Source organism: Salvelinus fontinalis, chromosome 12, assembly GCF_029448725.1.
Source record: "Salvelinus fontinalis isolate EN_2023a chromosome 12, ASM2944872v1, whole genome shotgun sequence".
In the NCBI taxonomy this organism is placed as follows: Eukaryota; Metazoa; Chordata; class Actinopteri; order Salmoniformes; family Salmonidae; genus Salvelinus; species Salvelinus fontinalis.
The window spans coordinates 14,955,249-14,975,973 of NC_074676.1; the positions used below are offsets into that span (position 1 = coordinate 14,955,249).

At 45.0% G+C, this 20,725-nt stretch overlaps 1 protein-coding gene across 2 annotated transcripts in view; it reads left to right on the plus strand.

Annotated features, from left to right (window-relative positions):
• The window catches only part of LOC129866859 (transcription factor RFX4), a 29,240-nt gene extending 12,437 nt beyond the window's left edge, over positions 1–16,803 (plus strand). The window contains exons 7-18 of one of the 2 annotated variants that reach the window (XM_055939844.1): positions 159–236; positions 4,109–4,272; positions 4,894–4,994; positions 5,173–5,231; positions 5,358–5,502; positions 6,345–6,439; positions 7,076–7,193; positions 10,168–10,287; positions 10,682–10,843; positions 11,189–11,354; positions 11,681–11,819; positions 15,035–16,803. In XM_055939844.1, coding sequence (XP_055795819.1) covers positions 159–236; positions 4,109–4,272; positions 4,894–4,994; positions 5,173–5,231; positions 5,358–5,502; positions 6,345–6,439; positions 7,076–7,193; positions 10,168–10,287; positions 10,682–10,843; positions 11,189–11,354; positions 11,681–11,819; positions 15,035–15,307 — 1,620 coding nt within the window. In that variant the 3' untranslated portion in view covers positions 15,308–16,803. The remainder of the gene's footprint in view (positions 1–158; positions 237–4,108; positions 4,273–4,893; positions 4,995–5,172; positions 5,232–5,357; positions 5,503–6,344; positions 6,440–7,075; positions 7,194–10,167; positions 10,288–10,681; positions 10,844–11,188; positions 11,355–11,680; positions 11,820–15,034) is intronic. The other variant, XM_055939845.1, reaches the window with a different exon arrangement.
• Positions 16,804–20,725: the final 3,922 nt, after the last annotated feature.

The window sequence follows — 20,725 nt, forward strand, 5'->3', positions numbered from 1 at the left end:
GTCATTATGAGGTATATTGTGTAGATTGATGAGGAAAACAACTATTTAATCAATTTTAGAATAAGATTGTTACATAACAAAATGTGGAAAAAGTCAATAAAAGTCTGAATACTTTCCGAATGCACTGTGTACTCAGCGTTCTCTGCATTTTCCCACAGGTGTCAACGTTCATCATGATGTACAGAACTCACTGCCAGAGGATACTGGATACAGTAATACGCGCAAACTTTGACGAGGCAAGCCACTTTTCATATCTGTCCATCTCAATATCTCTCTCATTGTCACTCAATGCATAGGTTTACCTAAACTGTATTCACATCCTACCATACCTTTGTCTGTACATTATGCCTTGAATCTATTCTATCGCGCCCAGAAACCTGCTCCTTTTACTCTCTGTTCCGAACGTACTAGATGACCAGTTCTTATAGCCTTTAGCCGTACCCTTATCCTACTCCTCCTCTGTTCCTCTAGTGATGTAGAGGTTAATACAGGCCCTGCAGTGTCAAACTCCACTCCCATTCCCCAGGCGCTCTCATTTGTTGACTTCTATAACCGTAAAAGCCTTGGTTTCATGCATGTTAACATTAGAAGCCTCCTCCCAAAGTTGGTTTTATTCACTGCCTTAGCACACTCTGCCAACCCGGATGTCCCAGCCGTGTCTGAATCCTGGCTTAGGAAAACCACCAAAAACCCTGAAATTTCCATCCCTAACTATAACATTTTCCGACAAGATAGAACTGCCAAAGGGGTTAGAGTTGCAATCTACTGCAGAGACAGCCTGCAGAGTTCTGTCTTACTATCCAGGTCTGTGCCCAAACAATTCGAGCTTCTACTTCTAAAAATCCACCTTTCCAGAAACAAGTCTCTCTCACTGTTGCCGCTTGCTATAGACCACCTTTTGCCCCTAGCTGTGCCCTGGACACCATCTATCTTCAGAGCTCGTGCTGTTAGGTGACCTAAACTGGGACATGCTTAACACCCCGGCCAACCTACAATCTAAGCTTGATGCCCTCAAACGACCACCCCTCATCACTGTCAAACGCTCCCTAAAACACTTCAGCTAGCAGGCCTTTCTAATCGACCTGGCCCGGGTATCCTGGAAGGATATTGACCTCATTCTGTCAGTAGAGGATGCCTGGTTATTCTTTAAAAGTGCCTTCCTCACCATCTTAAATAAGCATGCCCCATTCAAAAAATGTATAACCAGGAACAGATATAGCCCTTGGTTCACTCCAGACCTGACTGCCCTTGACCAGCACAAAAACATCCTGTGGCGTACTGCATTAGCATCAAATAGCCCCCGCGATATGCAACTTTTCAGGGAAGTTAGCAACCAATATACACAGGCAGTTAGGAAAGCAAAGCCTAGGTTTTTCAAACAGAAATTTGCATCCTGTAGCACAAACTCCAAAAAGTTCTGGGACACTGTAAAGTCCATGGAGAATAAGAGCACCTCCTCCCAGCTGCCCACTGCACCGAGGCTAGGAAACACTGTCACCACCGATAAATCTGCGATAATTGAGAATTTCAATAAGCATTTTTCTATGGCTGGCCATGCTTTCCACCTGGCTACCCCTACCTCGGTCAACAGCCCTGCGCCCCCCACAGCAACTTGCCCAAGCCTCCCCCATTTCTCCTTCACCCAAATCCAGATAGCTGATGTTCTGAAAGATCTGCAAAATCTGGACCTCTACAAATCAGCTCAGCTAGACAATCTGGACCCTCTCTTTCTAAAATGATCCGCCGAAATTTTTGCAACCCCTATTACTAGCCTGTTCATACTCTCTTTCGTATCGTCTGCGATCCCCAAAGATTGGAAAGCTGCTGCGGTCATCACCCTCTTCAAAGGGGGAGACACTCTAGACCCAAACTGCTACAGACCTATATCTATCCTACCCTGCCTTTCTAAGGTCTTCGAAAGCCAAGTTAACACACAGATCACCGACCATTTCATTTATCATAACCGCCATCGATAAGAGACAATACTGTGCAGCTGTACTCATCAACCTGGCCAAGGCTTTCGACTTTGTCAATCACCACATTCTTATCGGCAGGCTCAACAGCCTTGGTTTCTGAAATGACTGCCTCGCCTGGTTCACCAACTACTTCTCAGAGAGTTCAGTGTGTCAAATCGGAGGGCCTGTTGTCCGGACCTCTGGCAGTCTCTATGGGGGTGCCACAGGGTTCAACCCTCGGGCCGACTCTTTTCTCTGTATACATCAATGATGTCACTCTTGCTGCTGGTGATTCTCTGATCCACCTCTACGCAGACCACACCATTCTGTTTACTTCTTTGGACACTGTGTTAACTAACCTCCAGACAAGATTCAATGCCATACAACTCAACTTCCGTGGCCTCCAACTGCTCTTAAATGCAAATAAAACTTTAACCGATCGCTGCCCACACCTGCCCGCCCATCCAGCATCACTACTCTGGACGGTTCTGACTTAGAATATGTGGACAACTACACATACCTAGGTGTCTGGTTAGACTGTAAACTCTCCTTCCAGACTCACATTAAGCATCTCCAATCCAAAATTAAATCTAGAATCGGCTTCCTATTTCGCAACAAAGCATCCTTCACTCATGCTGCCAAACATACCCTCGTAAAAAACTGACTATCCTGCCAATCCTTGACTTCGGCTATGTCATTTACAAAATAGCCTCCAACCCTCTACTCAACAAATTGGATGCAGTCTATCACAGTGCCATCCGTTTTGTCACCAAAACCCCACACACTACCCACCACTGCGACCTGTACGCTCTCGTTGGCTGGCCCTCGCTTCATATTCGTCGTCAAAACCCACTGGCTCCAGGTCATCTATAAGTCTATGCTAGGTAAAGCTCCGCCTTATCTCAGCTCACTGGTCACCAAAGCAACACCCACCCGTAGCACGCGCTCCAGCAGGTATATTTCACTGGTCACCCCCAAAGCCAATTCCTCTTTCAGTTCTCTTTCAGTTCTCTGCAGCCTTCCAGTTCTCTGCAGCCAATGACTGGAACGAACTGCAAAAATCACTGAAGCTGGAGACTCATATTTCCCTCACTAGCTTTAAGCACCAGCTTTCAGAGCAGCTCACAGATTACTGCACCTGTACATAGCTCAACTGTAAATAGCCCATCCAACTACCTCATCCCCATACTGTTATTTGTTTTATTTATTTTGCACCCCAGTATCTCTACTTGCACACTCATCTTCTGCACATCTATCACTCCAGTGTTTAATTGCTATATTGTAATTATTTTGCCACTATGGCCTATTTATTGCCTTACCTCCCTTATCCTATTTCATTTGCACACACTGTATATAGACTTTTTCTGTTGTATTATTGACTGTATGTTTGTTTACTCCATGTGTAACTCTGTGTTGCTGTTTGTGTCGCACTGCTTTGCTTTATCTTGGCCAGGTCGCAGTTGCAAATGAGAACTTGTTCTCAACTAGCCTACCTGGTTAAATAAAGGTGAAATAAATAAATAAAACAAATTATGCCCCTTTATTTACCAGTCCCACTAAATGGAACAGGCCTTTGTGGTTATTTTTTTGTGGACTTTTTTTATTCACAAAAAAACATTTTTTTATGAGCTTCCAAATTAAAACCTCCCATTTTCATGATCTAATCTCATAACCCTTAATCAAATGTGTATGCTACCAGCCTATCACAAGAAACTGCTTCTAACCTGAATTCATCTCATGAGAAATTACATTTACATTTTAGTCATTTAGCAGACGCTCTTATCCAGAGCGACTTACAGTAGAGTGCATACATTTTTATTACATTTTACATACTGAGACAAGGATATCCCTACCGACCAAACCCTCCCTAACCCGGACGACGCTATGCCAATTGTGCGTCGCCCCACGGACCTCCCGGTTGCGGCCGGCTGCGAAAGAGCCTGGGCGCGAACCCAGCCCAGCCTGGGCGCGAACCCAGAGACTCTGGTGGCGCAGCTACCACTGCGATGCAGTGCCCTCGACCACTGCGCCACCCGGGAAACCCACACACACACACACTTAAATGTTGTTTAAGTCTCTCAGTCTCTAGTTGTATTGTATGTGATGTTAAGACAACAGCCCTCCTATAACCCTCCTCTCTTGGGTGTCTCCAGGTCCAGAGCTTCCTGCTGCACTTTTGGCAGGGCATGCCCCCGCACATGCTCCCTGTCCTGGGCTCCTCCACTGTGGTCAACATCGTGGGCGTCTGTGACTCCATTCTTTACAAGGCCATCTCTGGGGTTCTCATGCCCACAGTCCTTCAAGCACTGCCTGATAGGTGAGTGAGTGTGCACTGTCGCTCCTATCCACTTATCCTTTCCACCTATCCCAGGGATGAGTAATACCACAATCCTGTGTTTCAGCCCAGCATTTCAAATTCATAGACAGATCTATGAATGCAAAGACTGACAGTCCATGAGATCCACACAATTTTTGTTGAACATACTTTGACCTGTATATTGTTTGTTTAAAAAGACTGTCATGGCAAATGTGCCATTTTGAGAGCTTCCCACTGGGCACACACTGGTTGAATCAATGTTGTTTCCACGTTATACAATTATGTTGACCCAACGTGGAATAGAAGTTGAAATGACATCTGTGCCCAGTGGGTTGGGACTATAAGGTTCTATCTGCCTAAAGATGATTCTGAGACAATTGGCTTTAAAGTTCTGAACCCTCATTGGTTTGACTGTTGTCAGCAATTTTGATCTTCTTTTTAACTTAACAACATGAATTGGGGTATTTAGAGTATATGGGTAAGGAACATTGAACAGAACAAGGCTTTGTCAATAACACATTTTTTTGGCAAAAATGCAGATAGAACCTCATAGTCCCAAGCTCTCGTTTTGCCTCGTTATTTGTGATGAAATTTAGATGTACTCTATGTGTGTTGATCCAGTTTGACCCAGGTGATCCGGAAGTTTGCCAAACAGCTGGATGAGTGGCTTAAAGTAGCACTTCACGACCTGCCTGAAAACCTGAGGAATATCAAGTTCGAATGTAGGTGTCTGCAATGAAAAATAACATTGTTACTCTTACTCCTATTATGACAACAACGATGATATACTGAGTCTTAGAATACGAACAAAGCGCCGATTTTAGAATACTGGTTCCGATAGCTAAATGGTATTCTGTATAAAGCACAACAGTTCATATTTCCTCTCCCTTTTATCCACAGTATCTAGAAGATTTTCTCAGGTTCTCAAGCGGCAGACATCTTTGAACCATCTATGTCAGGTAGCTATATCCCTGTATCAATGTAATGAAATCCATATGAAGATATGACTGATAAAGGTATATGCAGTGTGTATCACTATCTAATAATGCACTATCTAATAATTTGTGTGTTGCGTCTCTGGGAAGGCGTCGCGGACGGTGATCCACAGTGCAGACATCACCTTTCAGATGATGGAGGACTGGAGGAACGTGGACCTGAACAGCATCACCAAGCAGACACTTTACACCATGGAGGACACACGGGAGGAGCAACGGCGGCTCATCATCCACTGTAAGGGCAAGACAAGTACACACGTAGGGACGCAGACACATGTACACACACACACACACACACACACACACACACACACACACACACACACACACACACACACACACACACACACACACACACACACACACACACACACACACAATCCCTGTAACAGCATTCACATTAAGTTACGTTTAGTCCCAAAGTCTAGAATCCACATTCTAAACAACCCTCTTGAGCTCCAATACACTTTACTTAAATTGCTTGCTCTCCTTCATGCATTGTAGGAGAGAAATGCACTTCATTCCCACCCACACACCCACACAACACAACTGCCAATAACACACAGTAGATGTCACCCATTGGACAATCATTCCCACGGCCAGGAAAGTCAAGCCGTAATGATGGAGGCTGAAAGGTTAAGCAAGTTGACTCTGCTCTGAAACACCCCGTGGAGCATCTCAAATTCATTTCAGCAGTATCCCTCTGAAATGGCCGTGATAGGGTCACAGGTCACAGATTGGCTGGTGTCGCATAAAAAACTCTCATTCTGTTCTATTAGACAGAGAGAAATGATGCACTATAGCAACAAATAAGATGCATAGCCACATACAAGACATACTGTATATGCTGCTGGTTTTGGTAGTTTGATTGATTTAAGTAATGGTTATTTAGGTCCACACACTACAATTTTCCACTTCTTTATTTGATCCAAATTGCTATCTGTCAAGGCTCTCATCTGTGTAGACAAGTATGGGACTTTCTTCATCAGTTACAAATGTATGTGGCCTGAATGATGACATAGGCTATGTGTTGACAAACTGTGGCTAGATGCAGCTCTCGTCTCCTTCCTCTCTCAGTGTACCAGGAGTTTGACCGTCTGTTGGAGGAGCAGTCTCCTATAGAGGCATATATAGAGTGGCTGGACTCCATGGTGGACCGCTGTGTTGTCAAGGTCAGTTAAAGAACTCATGACTTCATATTTCCACAAAAACATATTTTTTTATGCCCTGTTAAGATCTAGGATATATCATCAGAAAACATCCAGACATCCTCTTGAGGCATGTGCTTTCTACTATTGCTACAGCATGGTTTATGATGTTTGTAAGTGGAAACTATAGAAATAACCTCTTCAATTGTCCCCCTAAAAATTTCCACAGTGACGTATGTGTAAGTGACGTACATTTACCAAGGCCATTCTGGACGACGATGTGTTATTTTATTGTTGAAGTATATTTATACAGCAAATCAGTAAGGATTATGGCCCTTTAAAAATAAACTATGCATTTGAATGACATCCGTTTCTCCATGCTGACGCAGAGCCACTCTCCTAGTTAATGATGTCTTCATGGCTCCCATTTGCGGCCATTATGCTCCAGATATGGGCTTGTAAAATGTTGTTGCCCTGGCAACGTCCTGGACTCCCCAGACAATGGTTCAATGGGAAGGCTTGTCCCCAGGGGCAAATTAAATAGTTAACTTGTTGACATGTTTTTCGTTCCTGAGGGTTAAGCCCCAATACGAACCCAGGGGTTAATTCTCTCCCTCCCCAACCCTTCCCCTTCTTTTCTCATGGAAATGTCCCCTTTAGGTGGCAGGGAAGAGGCCTGGGTGCCTGAAGAAGGTGGCCCAGCAGTTCCTGCTCATGTGGTCGTGCTTCGGGACACGAGTCATCCGGGATATGACCCTCCACAGTGCGCCTAGCTTCGGTGAGTGGTTGGATCTAGCATCGGGCTGGGGCATGTATCAGCCGACACAGGAAAAAAGTTTGTTATAGGGGGGGTTATGTAATGTTCTTGGAGCATGTTACTGGTGTCACTAGTGTCAGACAGTAGTTGACTAGAAAATACTTTGAAGAACACGAACAGATTACCCAGGGCATTGTCCCAAAACGTGCTGAACTGAGATATGAATATGCTACTATGCACATAGGTCCAAAAGTAGTTTAAGCCCTCACCCCATTTTTGGGAAAAGTTGTGCGCAGACTCAGCAGAGAATCCCCTCCGATTGTTCTCCCAATCCAAAACAGGGGGAAAGCGTGGTCGTAAGATGGCTGCGTTGTTGGCATGGCACCCCTAGCCTTTACTTTACTAGCTAGCGGTGCATGACCAAGGCACTGAAATATATAGGGGCTGTAAAATGTTTAAAAAATGACTCCCCTTCCCTCTCCTCTCCCCTTCAGGCCTGTCTGTAAATATCAAAGCCACAGCTGGTTGCAGTGTTTTGATAAAGCAGCTCGCTGTCCAAAAACAGTTAATTAACAATGGCTACCCCCCCCCCCCCCTCTTCCCCAATGTGTTTGCCTATCTTTTCAATTTTATGACCAAGCAGTATTGCACTGCTCCATTCCGTGAATAGCTGCTGGTGTTTATTATGCGCACGATGGCTGGAGTGACCAGCACAATGTCACGGTTGTGTCACGCTCCTTTCCTTCCCCAGCGACAGTCTCAGTCATCTCCCATACCAGACCCAGGGGTCAGCTGTCATATTTGGGGCAGTGACTTTGTACCAGGAAACAAGAAACAGCCTCCCGTCTCTTTTGATGACAATGACTGCCCAGTCTTTCTGCTCCCTCACACTGCCTGTTCAGTTGAGTGTGCTGCTATAATAATCAATGGTGTACCGCAGTTTTGCGAAGCCTGCCTGAAAGGTCAGAGCAAAGGTGTGTTCAGCAGTAGTTATATCGGATGAACCATGTCTAGAATACTGTATATACATATAAAGTGGGGAAAACAGTATTCAAGTGACCAGTGTTCAATTACTCTATATAGAGCTGAAGTTGGAAGTTTACATACACTTAGGTTGGAGTCATTAAAACTCGTTTTTCAAACACTCCACAAATTTCTTGTTAAAACACTATAGTTTTGGCAAGTCGGTTAGGACATCTACTTTGTGCATGACACAAGTCATTTTTTCCAACAATTGTTTACAGACAGATTATTTCACTTATAATTCACTGTATAACAATTCCAGTGGTTCAGAAGTTTACATACACTAAGTTGACTGTGCCTTTAAACAGCTTGAAAAATTCCAGAAAATTATGTCATGGCTTTAGAAGCTTCTGATAGGCTAATTGACATAATTTGAGACAAATGTAGGTGTACCTGTGGATGTATTTCAAGGCCTACTTTCAAACTCAGTGCCTCTTTGCTTGATGTCATGGGAAATTCAAAAGAAATCAGCCAAGACCTCAGAAAAAAAATTGTGGACCTCCACAAGTCTGATTCATCCTTGGGTGCAATTTCCAAATACCTGAAGATACCACATTCATCTGTACAAACAATAGTACGCAAGTATAAACACCATGGGACTAAGCAGCCGTCATACCGCTCAGGAAGGAGACGCGTTCTGTCTCCAAGAGATGAACGTAATTTGGTGCAAAAAGTGCAAATCACAACAGCAAAGGACCTTGTGAAGATGCTGGAGGAAACAGGTACAAAAGTATCTATATCCACAGTAAAACGAGTCCTATATCGACATAACCTGAAAGGCCGCTCAGCAAGGAAGAAGCCACTACTCAAAAACCATCATAAAAAAGCCAGACTACGGTTTGCAACTGCACATGGGGACAAAGATCGCACTTTTTAGAGAAATGTCCTCTGGTCTCATGAAACAAAAATAGAACTGTTTGGCCATAATGACCATCGTTATGTATGGAGGAAAAAGGGGGATGCTTGCAAGCCGAAGAACACCATCCCAACCATGAAGCACGGGGGTGGCAGCATCATGTTGTGGGCGTGCTTTGCTGCAGGAGGGACTGGTGCACTTCACAAAATAGATGGCATCATGAGGTTGGAAAATGATGTGGATATATTGAAGCAACATGTCAAGACATCAGTCAGGAAGTTAAATTTTGGTCGCAAATGCGTCTTCCAAATGAACAATGACCCCAAGCATGCTTCCAAAGTTGTGGCAAAATGGCTTAAGAACAACAATGTCAAAGCCCTGATCTCAATCCTAGAATTGAGAATTTGTGGGCAGAACTGAAAAAGTGTGTGTGAGCAAGGAGGCCTACAAACCTACCTCAGTTACACCAGCTCTGTCAGGAGGAATGGACCAAAATTCACCCAACTTATTGTGGGAAGCTTGTGGAAGGCTACCCGAAACGTTTGATCCAAGTTAAACAATTTAAAGGCAATGCTACCAAATACTAATTGAGTGTATGTAAACTTCTGAGCCACTGGGAATGTAATGAAAGAAGTAAAAGCTGAAATAAATCATTCTCTCTACTATTATTCAGACATTTCCCATTCTTAAAATAAAGTGGTGATCCTAACTGACCTAAGACATTGCATTTTTACTAGGATTAAATGTCAGGAATTGTGAAAAACTGAGTTTAAATGTATTTGGCTCAGGTGTATGTAAACTTCCGTACTGTACATAGGGCAAAGCAGTCTATAAGGTACAGGGTAGAGTACCAGGTGGTAGCTGGCTAGTAACATAGACGAAAGTTCACGTCAGTGTACTGGGCGGAGGCCGGCCAGTGGCGACTGTTTAACTGTCTGATGGCCTGGAGATAGAAGCTGTTTATCAGTCTCTCGGTCCCAGCTTTGATGCATCTGTACTGTCTAGATGATAAAAGCGAATAATTGAAATGTGCCCTTGAAACTAGCTTTGTTAAGCTGCGTATGTCAATATACAGAAACTTTAATATCACCTCTCTGTCTGTCTTCCTGTTTGTAGGCTCGTTCCACCTGATCCACCTGATGTTTGATGACTATGTGCTGTACCTGCTGGAGTCCCTGCACTGCCAGGAGAGGGCCAATGAGCTCATGAGGTCCATGAAGGCAGAGGGCAACACAGGTCAGACCCCCACCCTGTCAACAACTACTAAGGGAACTGCTTCCAATACTACTACTACTACAGCACTGCATTGCCACTGCAACTATTAGTATTACTACAATCACAATTACTAGTACTACAATTTCTACTACTTTTACCTTTTACTCCTACTATTACTACTACTAATAATATTGCTAAAACTTCTGTATAGGACTTTGGGAATGACCTGTCATACTACCATCAGTATTGCTGCTGCTACAAAAACAACCAGAAATGCATTTTAACAACAACAACAAAAACTACATGTATTTTGACAGTACTGATATTGAATGCTGTATGAAGTACACTGACTCTTGAGGACATAAGAACCTGCTGTCTCTCGAATAGTTTATTGACCTCTGACCCCTTGTTATAGCTGAGCAAGAGGAAGAGATGATGCTGACGGAGACCACGCCCACATCCACGTCCCCAGGGCCCTTCTCCCCGGCCAAGTCTGTCACCTCAGTGGGGGTCCCAGCCGCCAGCTCCCCCGCTGCTGCCCAGTCCCCAGAGTACACAGGGGCCACAGCCACCACAGGTGAGAGAGACAGACAGCAACACTGGGGGACTGGGGAGGGAATCTGTAAGTGGGGAGTGTTGCCTGGTTATTGAGCTAATACTAGACTGGAGCTACAATACTATAGAAGCAATCCCACATGTCTGTGGTCATGTTCTGTAGGTAATGTTACGATTATATACAACAAAGTACATCATGTCAGATTAATTAATTAATACATAGCAGTTGAATTAAATGATTTATTAGAATGGGCATATCCTGCCTGTGCTCATGCATTGGGTTGGTTTCTAAGGGTCATGGCAAGGTAGATTCCTCTGTGCCAATCCCTTTGTCTCTGTGTGTGTATGTGTTACGTGTGTGTGCCAGGAGCTGTTCAGTCATATACCTGGTCCCTTACGTACACAGTGACAACGTCAGGCGGCACCCCTTCTGAGGGCGGACAGCAGCAGCCTTGCATGCGCAGTGGTGCCCCAGTGCCCCCTCCCTCCTCCGCCCATCGACTGCCAGTCTACGCACACAGGGATGAGCACGGGTGAGCTTTCATAGAGGGATTATGAGCTCTCATAGATGGCTGTTATGAGCTCTCATAGAGGGCTCTTATGAGCTCTCATAGAGGGTTGTTATGAGCTGTCATAGAGGGGTTATGAGCTGTCATAGAGAGGTTATGCGCTCTCATAGGGTGCTTATAAGGTCTTATAGGGGCATTATGAGCTCTCATAGAGGGGTTATAACTCTCATAGAGGGGTTTTGAGCTCTCATAGAGGGGTTATCTGATTTCTTACAAAAAAATGTATGGAAAACATTTAAAGTACTACATTGAATACATGATGTTGACCTGTTTTTGTGCGTGCTCTCCAGGTTCACTGGGAGCTATAACTACGGAAGCTACTCCAACCAGCACCCCCACTCCATCCAGAGCCAGTACCCCAGTCTGGCCCATGAACCGGGCATTCCTGCCCCCCTCCATTATCCCGCCTACCACCGCACTTCTGCACAGGTCAGTCCAAACTTGGACTCCCAAATTACAAATCAGACCATATCACCTACATTCACCTGAGAATCTGCTAACGGTGTATACTGGATGGAATCACAGTGGAGAAAATTCTGTAACTTTATACTGTACTATGCACATCCAGTTGAAAAGCATTAGCTTACATTAGCTTGATATTAGTCTCTCAGAGCACACACATTTGGTTCTGGTTGCCAAGATTGACTTTATATTTGCTCAACACTTTTAGACCCTTTGTCATCCAACATATATCTTTCTGAGCTGTTTGATAATGCTGAAATTTAGCCACAGAGTCAATAATTCCAACTTTTCACACAGTTCACCACACCTGCAAGACTTTGTTGGTGACAATAGTTGTTCTTGGCTTGGGTCCTGGAGTGGACTCCATTGTATTTCATTGACGTCAGAGCAGAGAGGGAAGAAAGCCAGTGAAACACTGTATCAAATCCATTACAAAGAGAACATTTTGACAGTCTGCTGAGTTATTTGACAGAGAAAAGCTGTGAAATCACCTAAAAACCATAGTACATTATTACAGAGGCGCTAGACCCACTGACATATATGGCATTGAATCAGGCAGAATGACACAGAAGGCATACTTGTTTATTTTTCTTCAACGTGCCACTAAAGACCTCCCTCTGATATCTATTCACATCCCTATGTAATATAGATGTGATATTCCTGGTTGGGTTGTAGGCGAGGCGTCAATTCTATCCTAGCTTTTGTACGGTTGAATTTTACACAAGGCGGTAAATCAGAGAGGAATGTTAATATGAACAGGATGTGTAAATGAGAACGGGGCTCGTTAGTATGCAAAACACACTCTATAGCATGGCATGCCGGGGGGGTATACAAGAGTGAGTGTGAAAGAAGAGAGAGAGAGGAATCCAGCAAGAGCAGGCGAGAGGAGGAGGGTGCAGCGGCATTGTGGTGGTGTTGGTGTCGGTGGAGCTCATACACTGTTATGGCGTCTGCATGCTTCCCAGCTGAAACAGTTCGGAAGAGTTTGTGCATACATTATGATGACATTTTGTGACGTTTTTGTTCATTTTGGACTTCAGTGAGGGTTTTTTCCGATGTTCGGGTACACACATTTTTTTCTAGAGGCAAACCGAAGTCTGTAGCCGAAGTCTACACCCCCTCATTGGTGATTGGTCAACAGTAGGGATTCTTCAATAAAGTATTTGTTGTCCTTCAATGAGAGACGACTCATTTTCATGCACATTTTTTCTTTGAGAAATACTGCCCCAAACATCTTAGTTAGATGTAAAACTGCGTGACTAAGAAATCCTCGGAAAAAAACGTAAAAATGTTGGTCCAATTTCTTGAGTTATTTTAGATTAATTCGGACTATTTTGAGGAAGTGGTTATGGCATCTCAAGATGGACAAACAGTACTATTGCCACTTTTTTCTCATATTTCAAGCGAATGTCTTTTAAGGGATTATGCGAGCGCGCTTGCTCAGTTCTGCTAGCCGATTTCAGCTAGGCACCAGCCGAACTGAAGCATACTGATGCCTTTAGCCATAGCAGCGAGTGGTGTGAGTTGACCCTTCTGATGGTAATTTCCTGTCAAGGTTCCTCCAGCCTCCCCCGTCTTTGTAGTGGGAGGAGATCAGCTGGTCGTCAGTAGTCTGAATTCCCCTCTCCTCTCTTATCCAGAGCGACTTAAGGCGTCCGCATGCTTCCAAGCCCAAACAGTTCGGAAGAGTTCATGCATATATTATGAAAACATTGTGTGACGTTTCTGTTCGTTTTGGACTTAGGTAATGTTTTTTTCGGCTGTTCAGGTACACAAGAAGTGGTAGCCGAAGTCTACGCCCATTCGTCGGTGATTGGTCAACAATAGGGATTCTTCAATAAAGTCTTTGTTGTCATTCAAGAAGAGACGACTCGTTTTCATGCAAATTCTTTCATTGAGAAATACTGCACCAAACATCTTATTTAATGTAAAATTGCGTGACTAAGATCTCCTCTGCAGAAACGTCATAATTAATGACAGATTTCTTGAGTTATCTTAGATTAATTTGGACTATTTCGAAGAAGTGTATACTGGCTACGGCGTCTCAAAATGGACAAACAGTACTATTGACGCTTTTTTTCTCGTTTTCCAATGGTCTTTTAAGGGATTATGCAAGCACACTTGTTCGGTTCTCCTAGCCGAACTGAAGCATGCTGACACCTTTACAGAAGCAATTGAGGTTAAGTGCCTTGCTCAAAGGCACATCGAAAGATTTTTCACCAAGTCGGCTTGGTGATTCAAACCTGCCGCCCCTCTAATCCACATCAGCGGAAGCAGCAGACAGTGAAAGATGGTCTAGCCAGTGGCCTGGGTCCCTGTTCTCTGCTCTGCTGTGCCTCCCCTTCCCACCACTCAATAGTCTCTTCACCTCTCTGAGCCAGTGGCCATAGACCCCATAGACCAGGTTAGGGGGGTATTTATTAAAATATTGTTATTCAATGGTCTCTTTTCAGCATGAACAAGAGGTCGCTGAGCCACCCTGACCCGTGATGACAGCCTTTTTCCGTTCCACCATCCCTCATAATCAAACCGACTGTTGCCTGTGTGTTTATATTTAGTGGGATAAAGAGGAAAGACTTTTACTTCCACTTTTGTCCGCCCTACTCTGAACTTAAATCGGGCACAATGTGTGCGCTTTGTCTGAGTGGGTCTGAGAGGATCTCTCAAGAGGAAGGGAAGGAGAAGACACAAATGGGACACTTTGTTGGATTTCTTGACCAGTCCCAAATATTTTGTAAGAGGAGCTCATTCTGTCTGTGCTGTTAGTCGTCAGTCACCCTGGGCAACGAAAATACTACCGGCTGACCACTTATCCTAGTCCAACGCTCATCTCAGTTTCAGGAAGTGACTTATTTATGTCCATCATTTACAACGTTTTGGTGTGCATAGGGGTTCTACTGTTGACGTTTATTATGAATTATAAACTTCATAGTGTTAGAGAGAAATCAAAGATTTGTGTTATGTTACATATCATTTATTACATAAGGGCCAGTAGTTTTGCCCCGTAATGTTACGTTACCAGGAAAAACTCTGGAGTCCAGCTATAGCCTTATTAGGGGCGGGGGGTTTCTTCGGTCAGGTCATGTGTTCAGGGAAAAACCCAGCCCTAGATATAATACATACATGTTACATACAGTATAATACCATAACCCTAACACCCAAGATTCTCTTGTGTTTGGCAGTACCCACTCAACAGCCAGATGTCACGGATGGAGCCCTGCTTGATGGGAGGTACTCCTCGGCTGCACCCTACGCCTGTGACCCCCCGGTGGGCTGATGTCTCACCGGCCAACAGCTGTTACACCAGTCCCCCTATACACTCCTCCCGCTACGCCGCCTCTGGAGATATGTACTCCCCCCTGGCCCCTCGCAGGAACTCTGAGTATGAACACTCTCAACACTTTCCCGGTTTCGCCTACATCAACGGAGAGGCCACTACAGGCTGGGCCAAGTAGGCTTTCAATTCAGCCCTCAGAGAGAGGAGCTCCCCTGGGCACAGTCATGCCCATGCAGCCTGCCTGCCAAGCCTATGGATGCAAACGTCCCACTGCCTTTCTCCAACACGACCCAGAGGCACCTAATCAGGAGTATAAGTGTAATGGTAGGGGAGAGAGGCTGCAGAGTAGCAACACTGGGTTACCTGAGCCACAGGCCACAGCACAGAGAACCAAGCTAAGATTCAGGACTTCTTCTCACATTACACAATCAGAATATTGTGGCGTAGGCCTAGTCTGTTCAGGGCAGCAATCATCTCAATGGTGGAGCTGTTTGCAGAAGATGGCAGTGCAAACGGAGGCAGTCGGAATAATCTCACATATGGAAGTGTGCAGTGTGGACTACACAGCTGTGCCTGTGCAATCGATGAACCCCCATCCCTGCAGTCGACCTACAGATGTAGGATCTTAGTTTTATCACCCTGTTGCTGCAGGAGATATCCTGCACAGTAGTAAATGCAAATGTGTAGTGTATTAAAAGGTTTTAAAAGGCTTCTAGAATTTGTAATTTCCACTTCAAAATGATTTGCCTTAACAAAAAAATGTATCCAACCTTACAGAAATGCTGCAGAATTATTTTCCTGCAGTGAGAAACTGGTCAAATTAAGATCCTACATCTGTACCAAGTCAAAAAACACTCATCACCCCTCCCTCCCTGTACTCAGCCACTAATGTACGCAACCAATGTAACTCTGTTAACGTTGTCCACTGTGGCTGACATCAGTACAGTCTCTTAACGACGTACGCTGTTTTCACTTGGTCAGCACCACCTCATTGCCTGTGTGGGCTCAGAGCAGGCCTCTCAGACGCTGTTCAGAAGACAAGCTTCAGCCTGCTGCAGAACCAGGGTCGTATTCATTACGGCACAACAGAGCAATACATTTTGCAACGGAAAATTAATATAGTGTTTCTTATTGGGTTCAGGTTGTCATTCCCTATTTCAGTCTGTTTTCTTCAGTTTGGTGGCTAATGAATACAACCCAGGATGGATTGCCTTATTGTTTCCCCGCTGGAGTGCTGTGCCTCAGCCAGATTATTTGTGTGCTTTGTCACAAGCTCTGTTGCTGTATTTGTGAGAGGAGGAGGAGATACTATAGATGTATTTTCTGTAACTTTGTAACATGTTGTTCTTTTTTTGTTTGGTTTTCTGTGTTACGGTTGGTATTTTGTTCATTTCTGTATGGATAGTGAAGGAAACATTAACCTAGGTTTGTGTGTTTCATAATGCACTCAAAGCTACTGTGGACCTATTACCCTATGGGTAGGAATAAAAAGGAACAAATATCAAAGTGTAACATATATGAACTCTAGTCACTTTTTTTCTGTAAATAAAAGCACTCGACAACTTCTGTGGTGACAACTGTTCCAGTTTAAACTGATATGTATGTGGAATTATTTGCTGCCACATAAATAATTTTGAAAACCCCAATCAAAATGTGGACCGTGTTCTTATTTCTTCATTCTTCTCTTCTCTCAAACACATACCATTGTAATAAACATGTCACTGTTTTGCAGTCTGTTTGTGTATAGCCTAGAAACCTTGTTCAACCTCATAGTTTTGGCCAGGCTAGTTTCTTTCCACTGGAATTCTCCAAACGAACTTGCCTGACTGATACAAATGTTGCTATTATTTCTTGATATTGATGAAACACTGATCGTGCTTTGGAAATGTTGATCAATACATTTTCAGAGGAGTGTTCAGTATTACAATGCAATGACACCACACATCTTGTAATGATGTTCGTCTGAGGAAGAAGGGGTAGACCAAAGCGCAGCGTGGTACGTGTTCATGATGTTTATTATAACCTGAACACTGAAACAAAAAAACAAAAGTGGAACAAAACGCAACAGTTCTGTCAGGTACTCACACAAAACAGAAAACAACTACCCACCAAACCAACATGGAAAATGGCAACCTAAGACTCCCCAATCCCATCTGGCTTAGCGGCCTTTCACATCTCTATACACAGCCATCATCACATCACCATATTTCACCTTTTGATCATTTCACTTTTATATTGTCCCCAATCAGAGACAACGAGAAACAGCTGTCTCTGATTGGGAACCAATTCAGGCCACCATAAACCTACATACTCCTAGACCATACAACATCCCCATAGATAAACAAAAACCCTAGACAAGGGAAAAAAAACCTAGACAACACAAAAACTAAACAAACCACCCTTGTCACACCCTGACCTAACCAAAAAATAAAGAAAACAAATATAACTAAAGTCAGGGCGTGACACATCTTAATTTACTTGCAGTTTGGCTTGCGTAAAAGTATCACCACATAGTAGCTTTTAGTTCAATATTTGGTGTAGCATGTCATTGCACAACTCCCCCTGCCTTAAAGCGGAAATCAGTAGTTGAAACAATAACAAAGCGTTCTCCACGCCCATGTTTCGGTAAAAAGCTGAGGGATGGGGCTGGAGAAATGTAACTACTCTCAAATTCATAAACATATCTATGGATGCAAAGACTTACCATGCATGATATTACAATTGTAGTTTTAACCATGTTTTGAGGCTATTTAGTGTTTGTTTATATTTACTTTAACATTGGAGTAAAACAAGATTATATTTTGTGTTCTAATGATGTATGACAATTAAACTGAGATAATGACGCATTTATAAGTATATTCTTCAAAAATCAAGGGGTACATATCATTAATTTATAAGTCCAAAATTGGATGTAGAAACTGCAGATTGCCACTTTAAACCTACATTTTGAGTTTGATGTCAACAAAGGAGCCCAAATCTTTTCAAATCCTCTGAGCTGATTTTTACTCCAATCACTTGCCAGGAGTGGGAAGACTGGGAACACAGTGGGGGCTGGGCGAGAAGCGAGAGGGACACTGCGGAAAGAATTACATTTCTATAGAGAGCAGATCCTGCTGGGGTCATCGCACCTCTGCCCCTTAACCTTTGACCTCTAACCCTTTCAAGGTTTCTTTTATTTATTTGAACGCAGATCCCCTGTGCTGTGAGCCCATTTTCCTGCACACCATAAAAGTTCACAACCAAGGCTTTGCATGCTGTAGGCTCGTTTGATACAAAGGATACAAATGCAATGAACACGGGAAAACCACACAGTTCTGAAAGACTATAAGCCTGATCAAAAACACTTGATACCAGCTTAGACCATTTGGGAAGTGTCAGAATGCAGAGGAGCATTCTGAGGAGTAATTCCAAATTCAAGATTTAATGTAGACGTTAAAGCTGTGAGAATCTCTATTTCCAGTTCCAGAATGGGGATTGAATTCAGTTTCCAGTGCTTGGAATGATTCATGACTGACTATACATCTTGCCAATAGACTGCAGGGAAAGGATTAAGGCATCACTTAACTTGAGCCAGAGGTGGCAACACAGGTCCCAGAGTGGTGTGGTGAAAACAACATTCTGGGGCCTGTAGTTTTTCCTGATCTGGTAACCTAACCAGGTAAAACTCTGGAACTTATAGGGTTTGTGTAACATCCTGACCAGAGTTCGTATGTGTTTTGCTTGTTTAGTGTTGGTCAGGACGTGAGCTGGGTGGGAATTCTATGTTGTGTGTGTAACAGTCCTGACCTGTTTTATGTTGTTTTTATGTGTTTATGGTCAGGGCATGTGTTTTGGGTGGGCAGTCTATGTTATTCGTTTCTATGTTGGTTTTGGTTTGCCTGGTATGGCTCTTGATTAGAGGCAGGTGGTTTGCATTTTCCTCTAATCAAGAGTCATATTTAGGTAGGGCATTCACACTGTTTGTTTGTGGGTGGTTGTCTTCCGTGTCTGTATGTTATTTCGTACCACACGGGACTGTTTCGGTGTGTATGTAGTCTGTTCCTGTTCATGCGTTCTTCGTGTCTATGTAAGTTCTCATGTTTAGGTCAGTCTACGTCGTTTGTTATGTTGTATCATTTCAAGTGTAGTTCGTGTTCGTTTTTCGTCTTGTAAATAAATTTATTATGGCATCATACCTCGCTGCACATTGGTCTTCAGATCCCTCTCTCCTCTCCTCGTCTGAGGAGGAGGAAGATTTAGAGTTTCGTTACAGAACCACCCACCAAATTACCAGAACCAAGCAGCGGGGAAAAGGGCAGCGAAAGCAACCGCAGAAATCCCAGGATTCATGGACATGGGAGGAGATCTTGAATGGAGAAGGACCCTGGGCACAGGCTGGGGAGTATCGCCGCCCCAAAGCTGAGCTGGAGGAAGCGAGTGCTGAGCGGCGGCGATATGAGGAGGCAGCACGGCAGCGGGACAGGTACGAGAGGCAACCCCAGAATTTTTTTTGGGGGGGGCTAGAGAGGAGTGTGGCTAAGCCAGGTAGCAGACCTGAGCGCACTCCTCGTGCTTATTATAAGCAACGCGTCACTGGTCAGGCACCGTGTTATGCGGTTCAGCGCACGGTGTCGCCAGTGCGTGCCCATAGCCTGGTGCGCTATAGGGCAGTCCCCCGAAAGTGTCAAGTGAGTGTGGGCATCCAGCCGGGGCGTATTGTGCCTGCTCAGCGCGTCTGGTCTCCGGTACGCAGTTTCGGTCCAGGGTATCCTGCGCCGGCTCTGCGTGCTGTGTCTCCGGGGCGCTGGGAGGGTGCAGTGCGTCCTATGCCTACGCTCCGCTCGTACCGGGCAAATGTGGGAGTGGAGCCTAAGGGAGAAGTGCGCGTAGTAGGCACTAGATCTCCAGTGCTCATCCACAGCCCGGTTCAACCTGTGCCTGCACTCTGGAGGGTACGGGCTGGAGTAGTATGCCAGCCTGGGGGAGTGGTGCCAAGGCTGCGCACCAGAGCTCCAGTACTCCCCCACAGCCCGGTCCTTCAGGTGCCTTTTAACATCAAGCCTCCTGTAGGTCTCTCCAGCCTGGTGGGTCCTGTGGCAGCCCCACGCACCAGGCTGTCTCTCCGTCTCCTCCCTACAGGTGTGCCCGTCTGCCCAGCGGTGCCTGAGCTGCCCGTCTGCCCAGCGTCGCCTGAACTGCCCGTCTGCCCAGCGGCGCCTGAACTGCCCGTCTGCCCAGCGGCGCCTGAACTGCCCGTCTGCCATGAGCCTGCAAAGCTGCCCGTCTGCCATGAGCCTGCAAAGCTGCCCGTCTGCCATGAGCCTGCAAAGCCGCCCGTCTGCCAAGAGCCTACAGAGCCGTCAGCCAGACAGGAGCCGCCAGAGCCTTCCGCCAGACCGGATCAGCCAGAGCCTTCCGCCAGACCGGATCAGCCAGAGCCTTCCGCCAGACCGGATCAGCCAGAGCCTTCCGCCAGACCGGATCAGCCAGAGCCTTCCGCCAGACCGGATCAGCCAGAGCCTTCCGTCAGACCGGATCAGCCTTCAGAGCCGTCCAGCCAGGATCCGCCAGAGCCAGCCAGCCGGGACCTGCCCCTTGTCCCGGTGTTGCCCCTTGT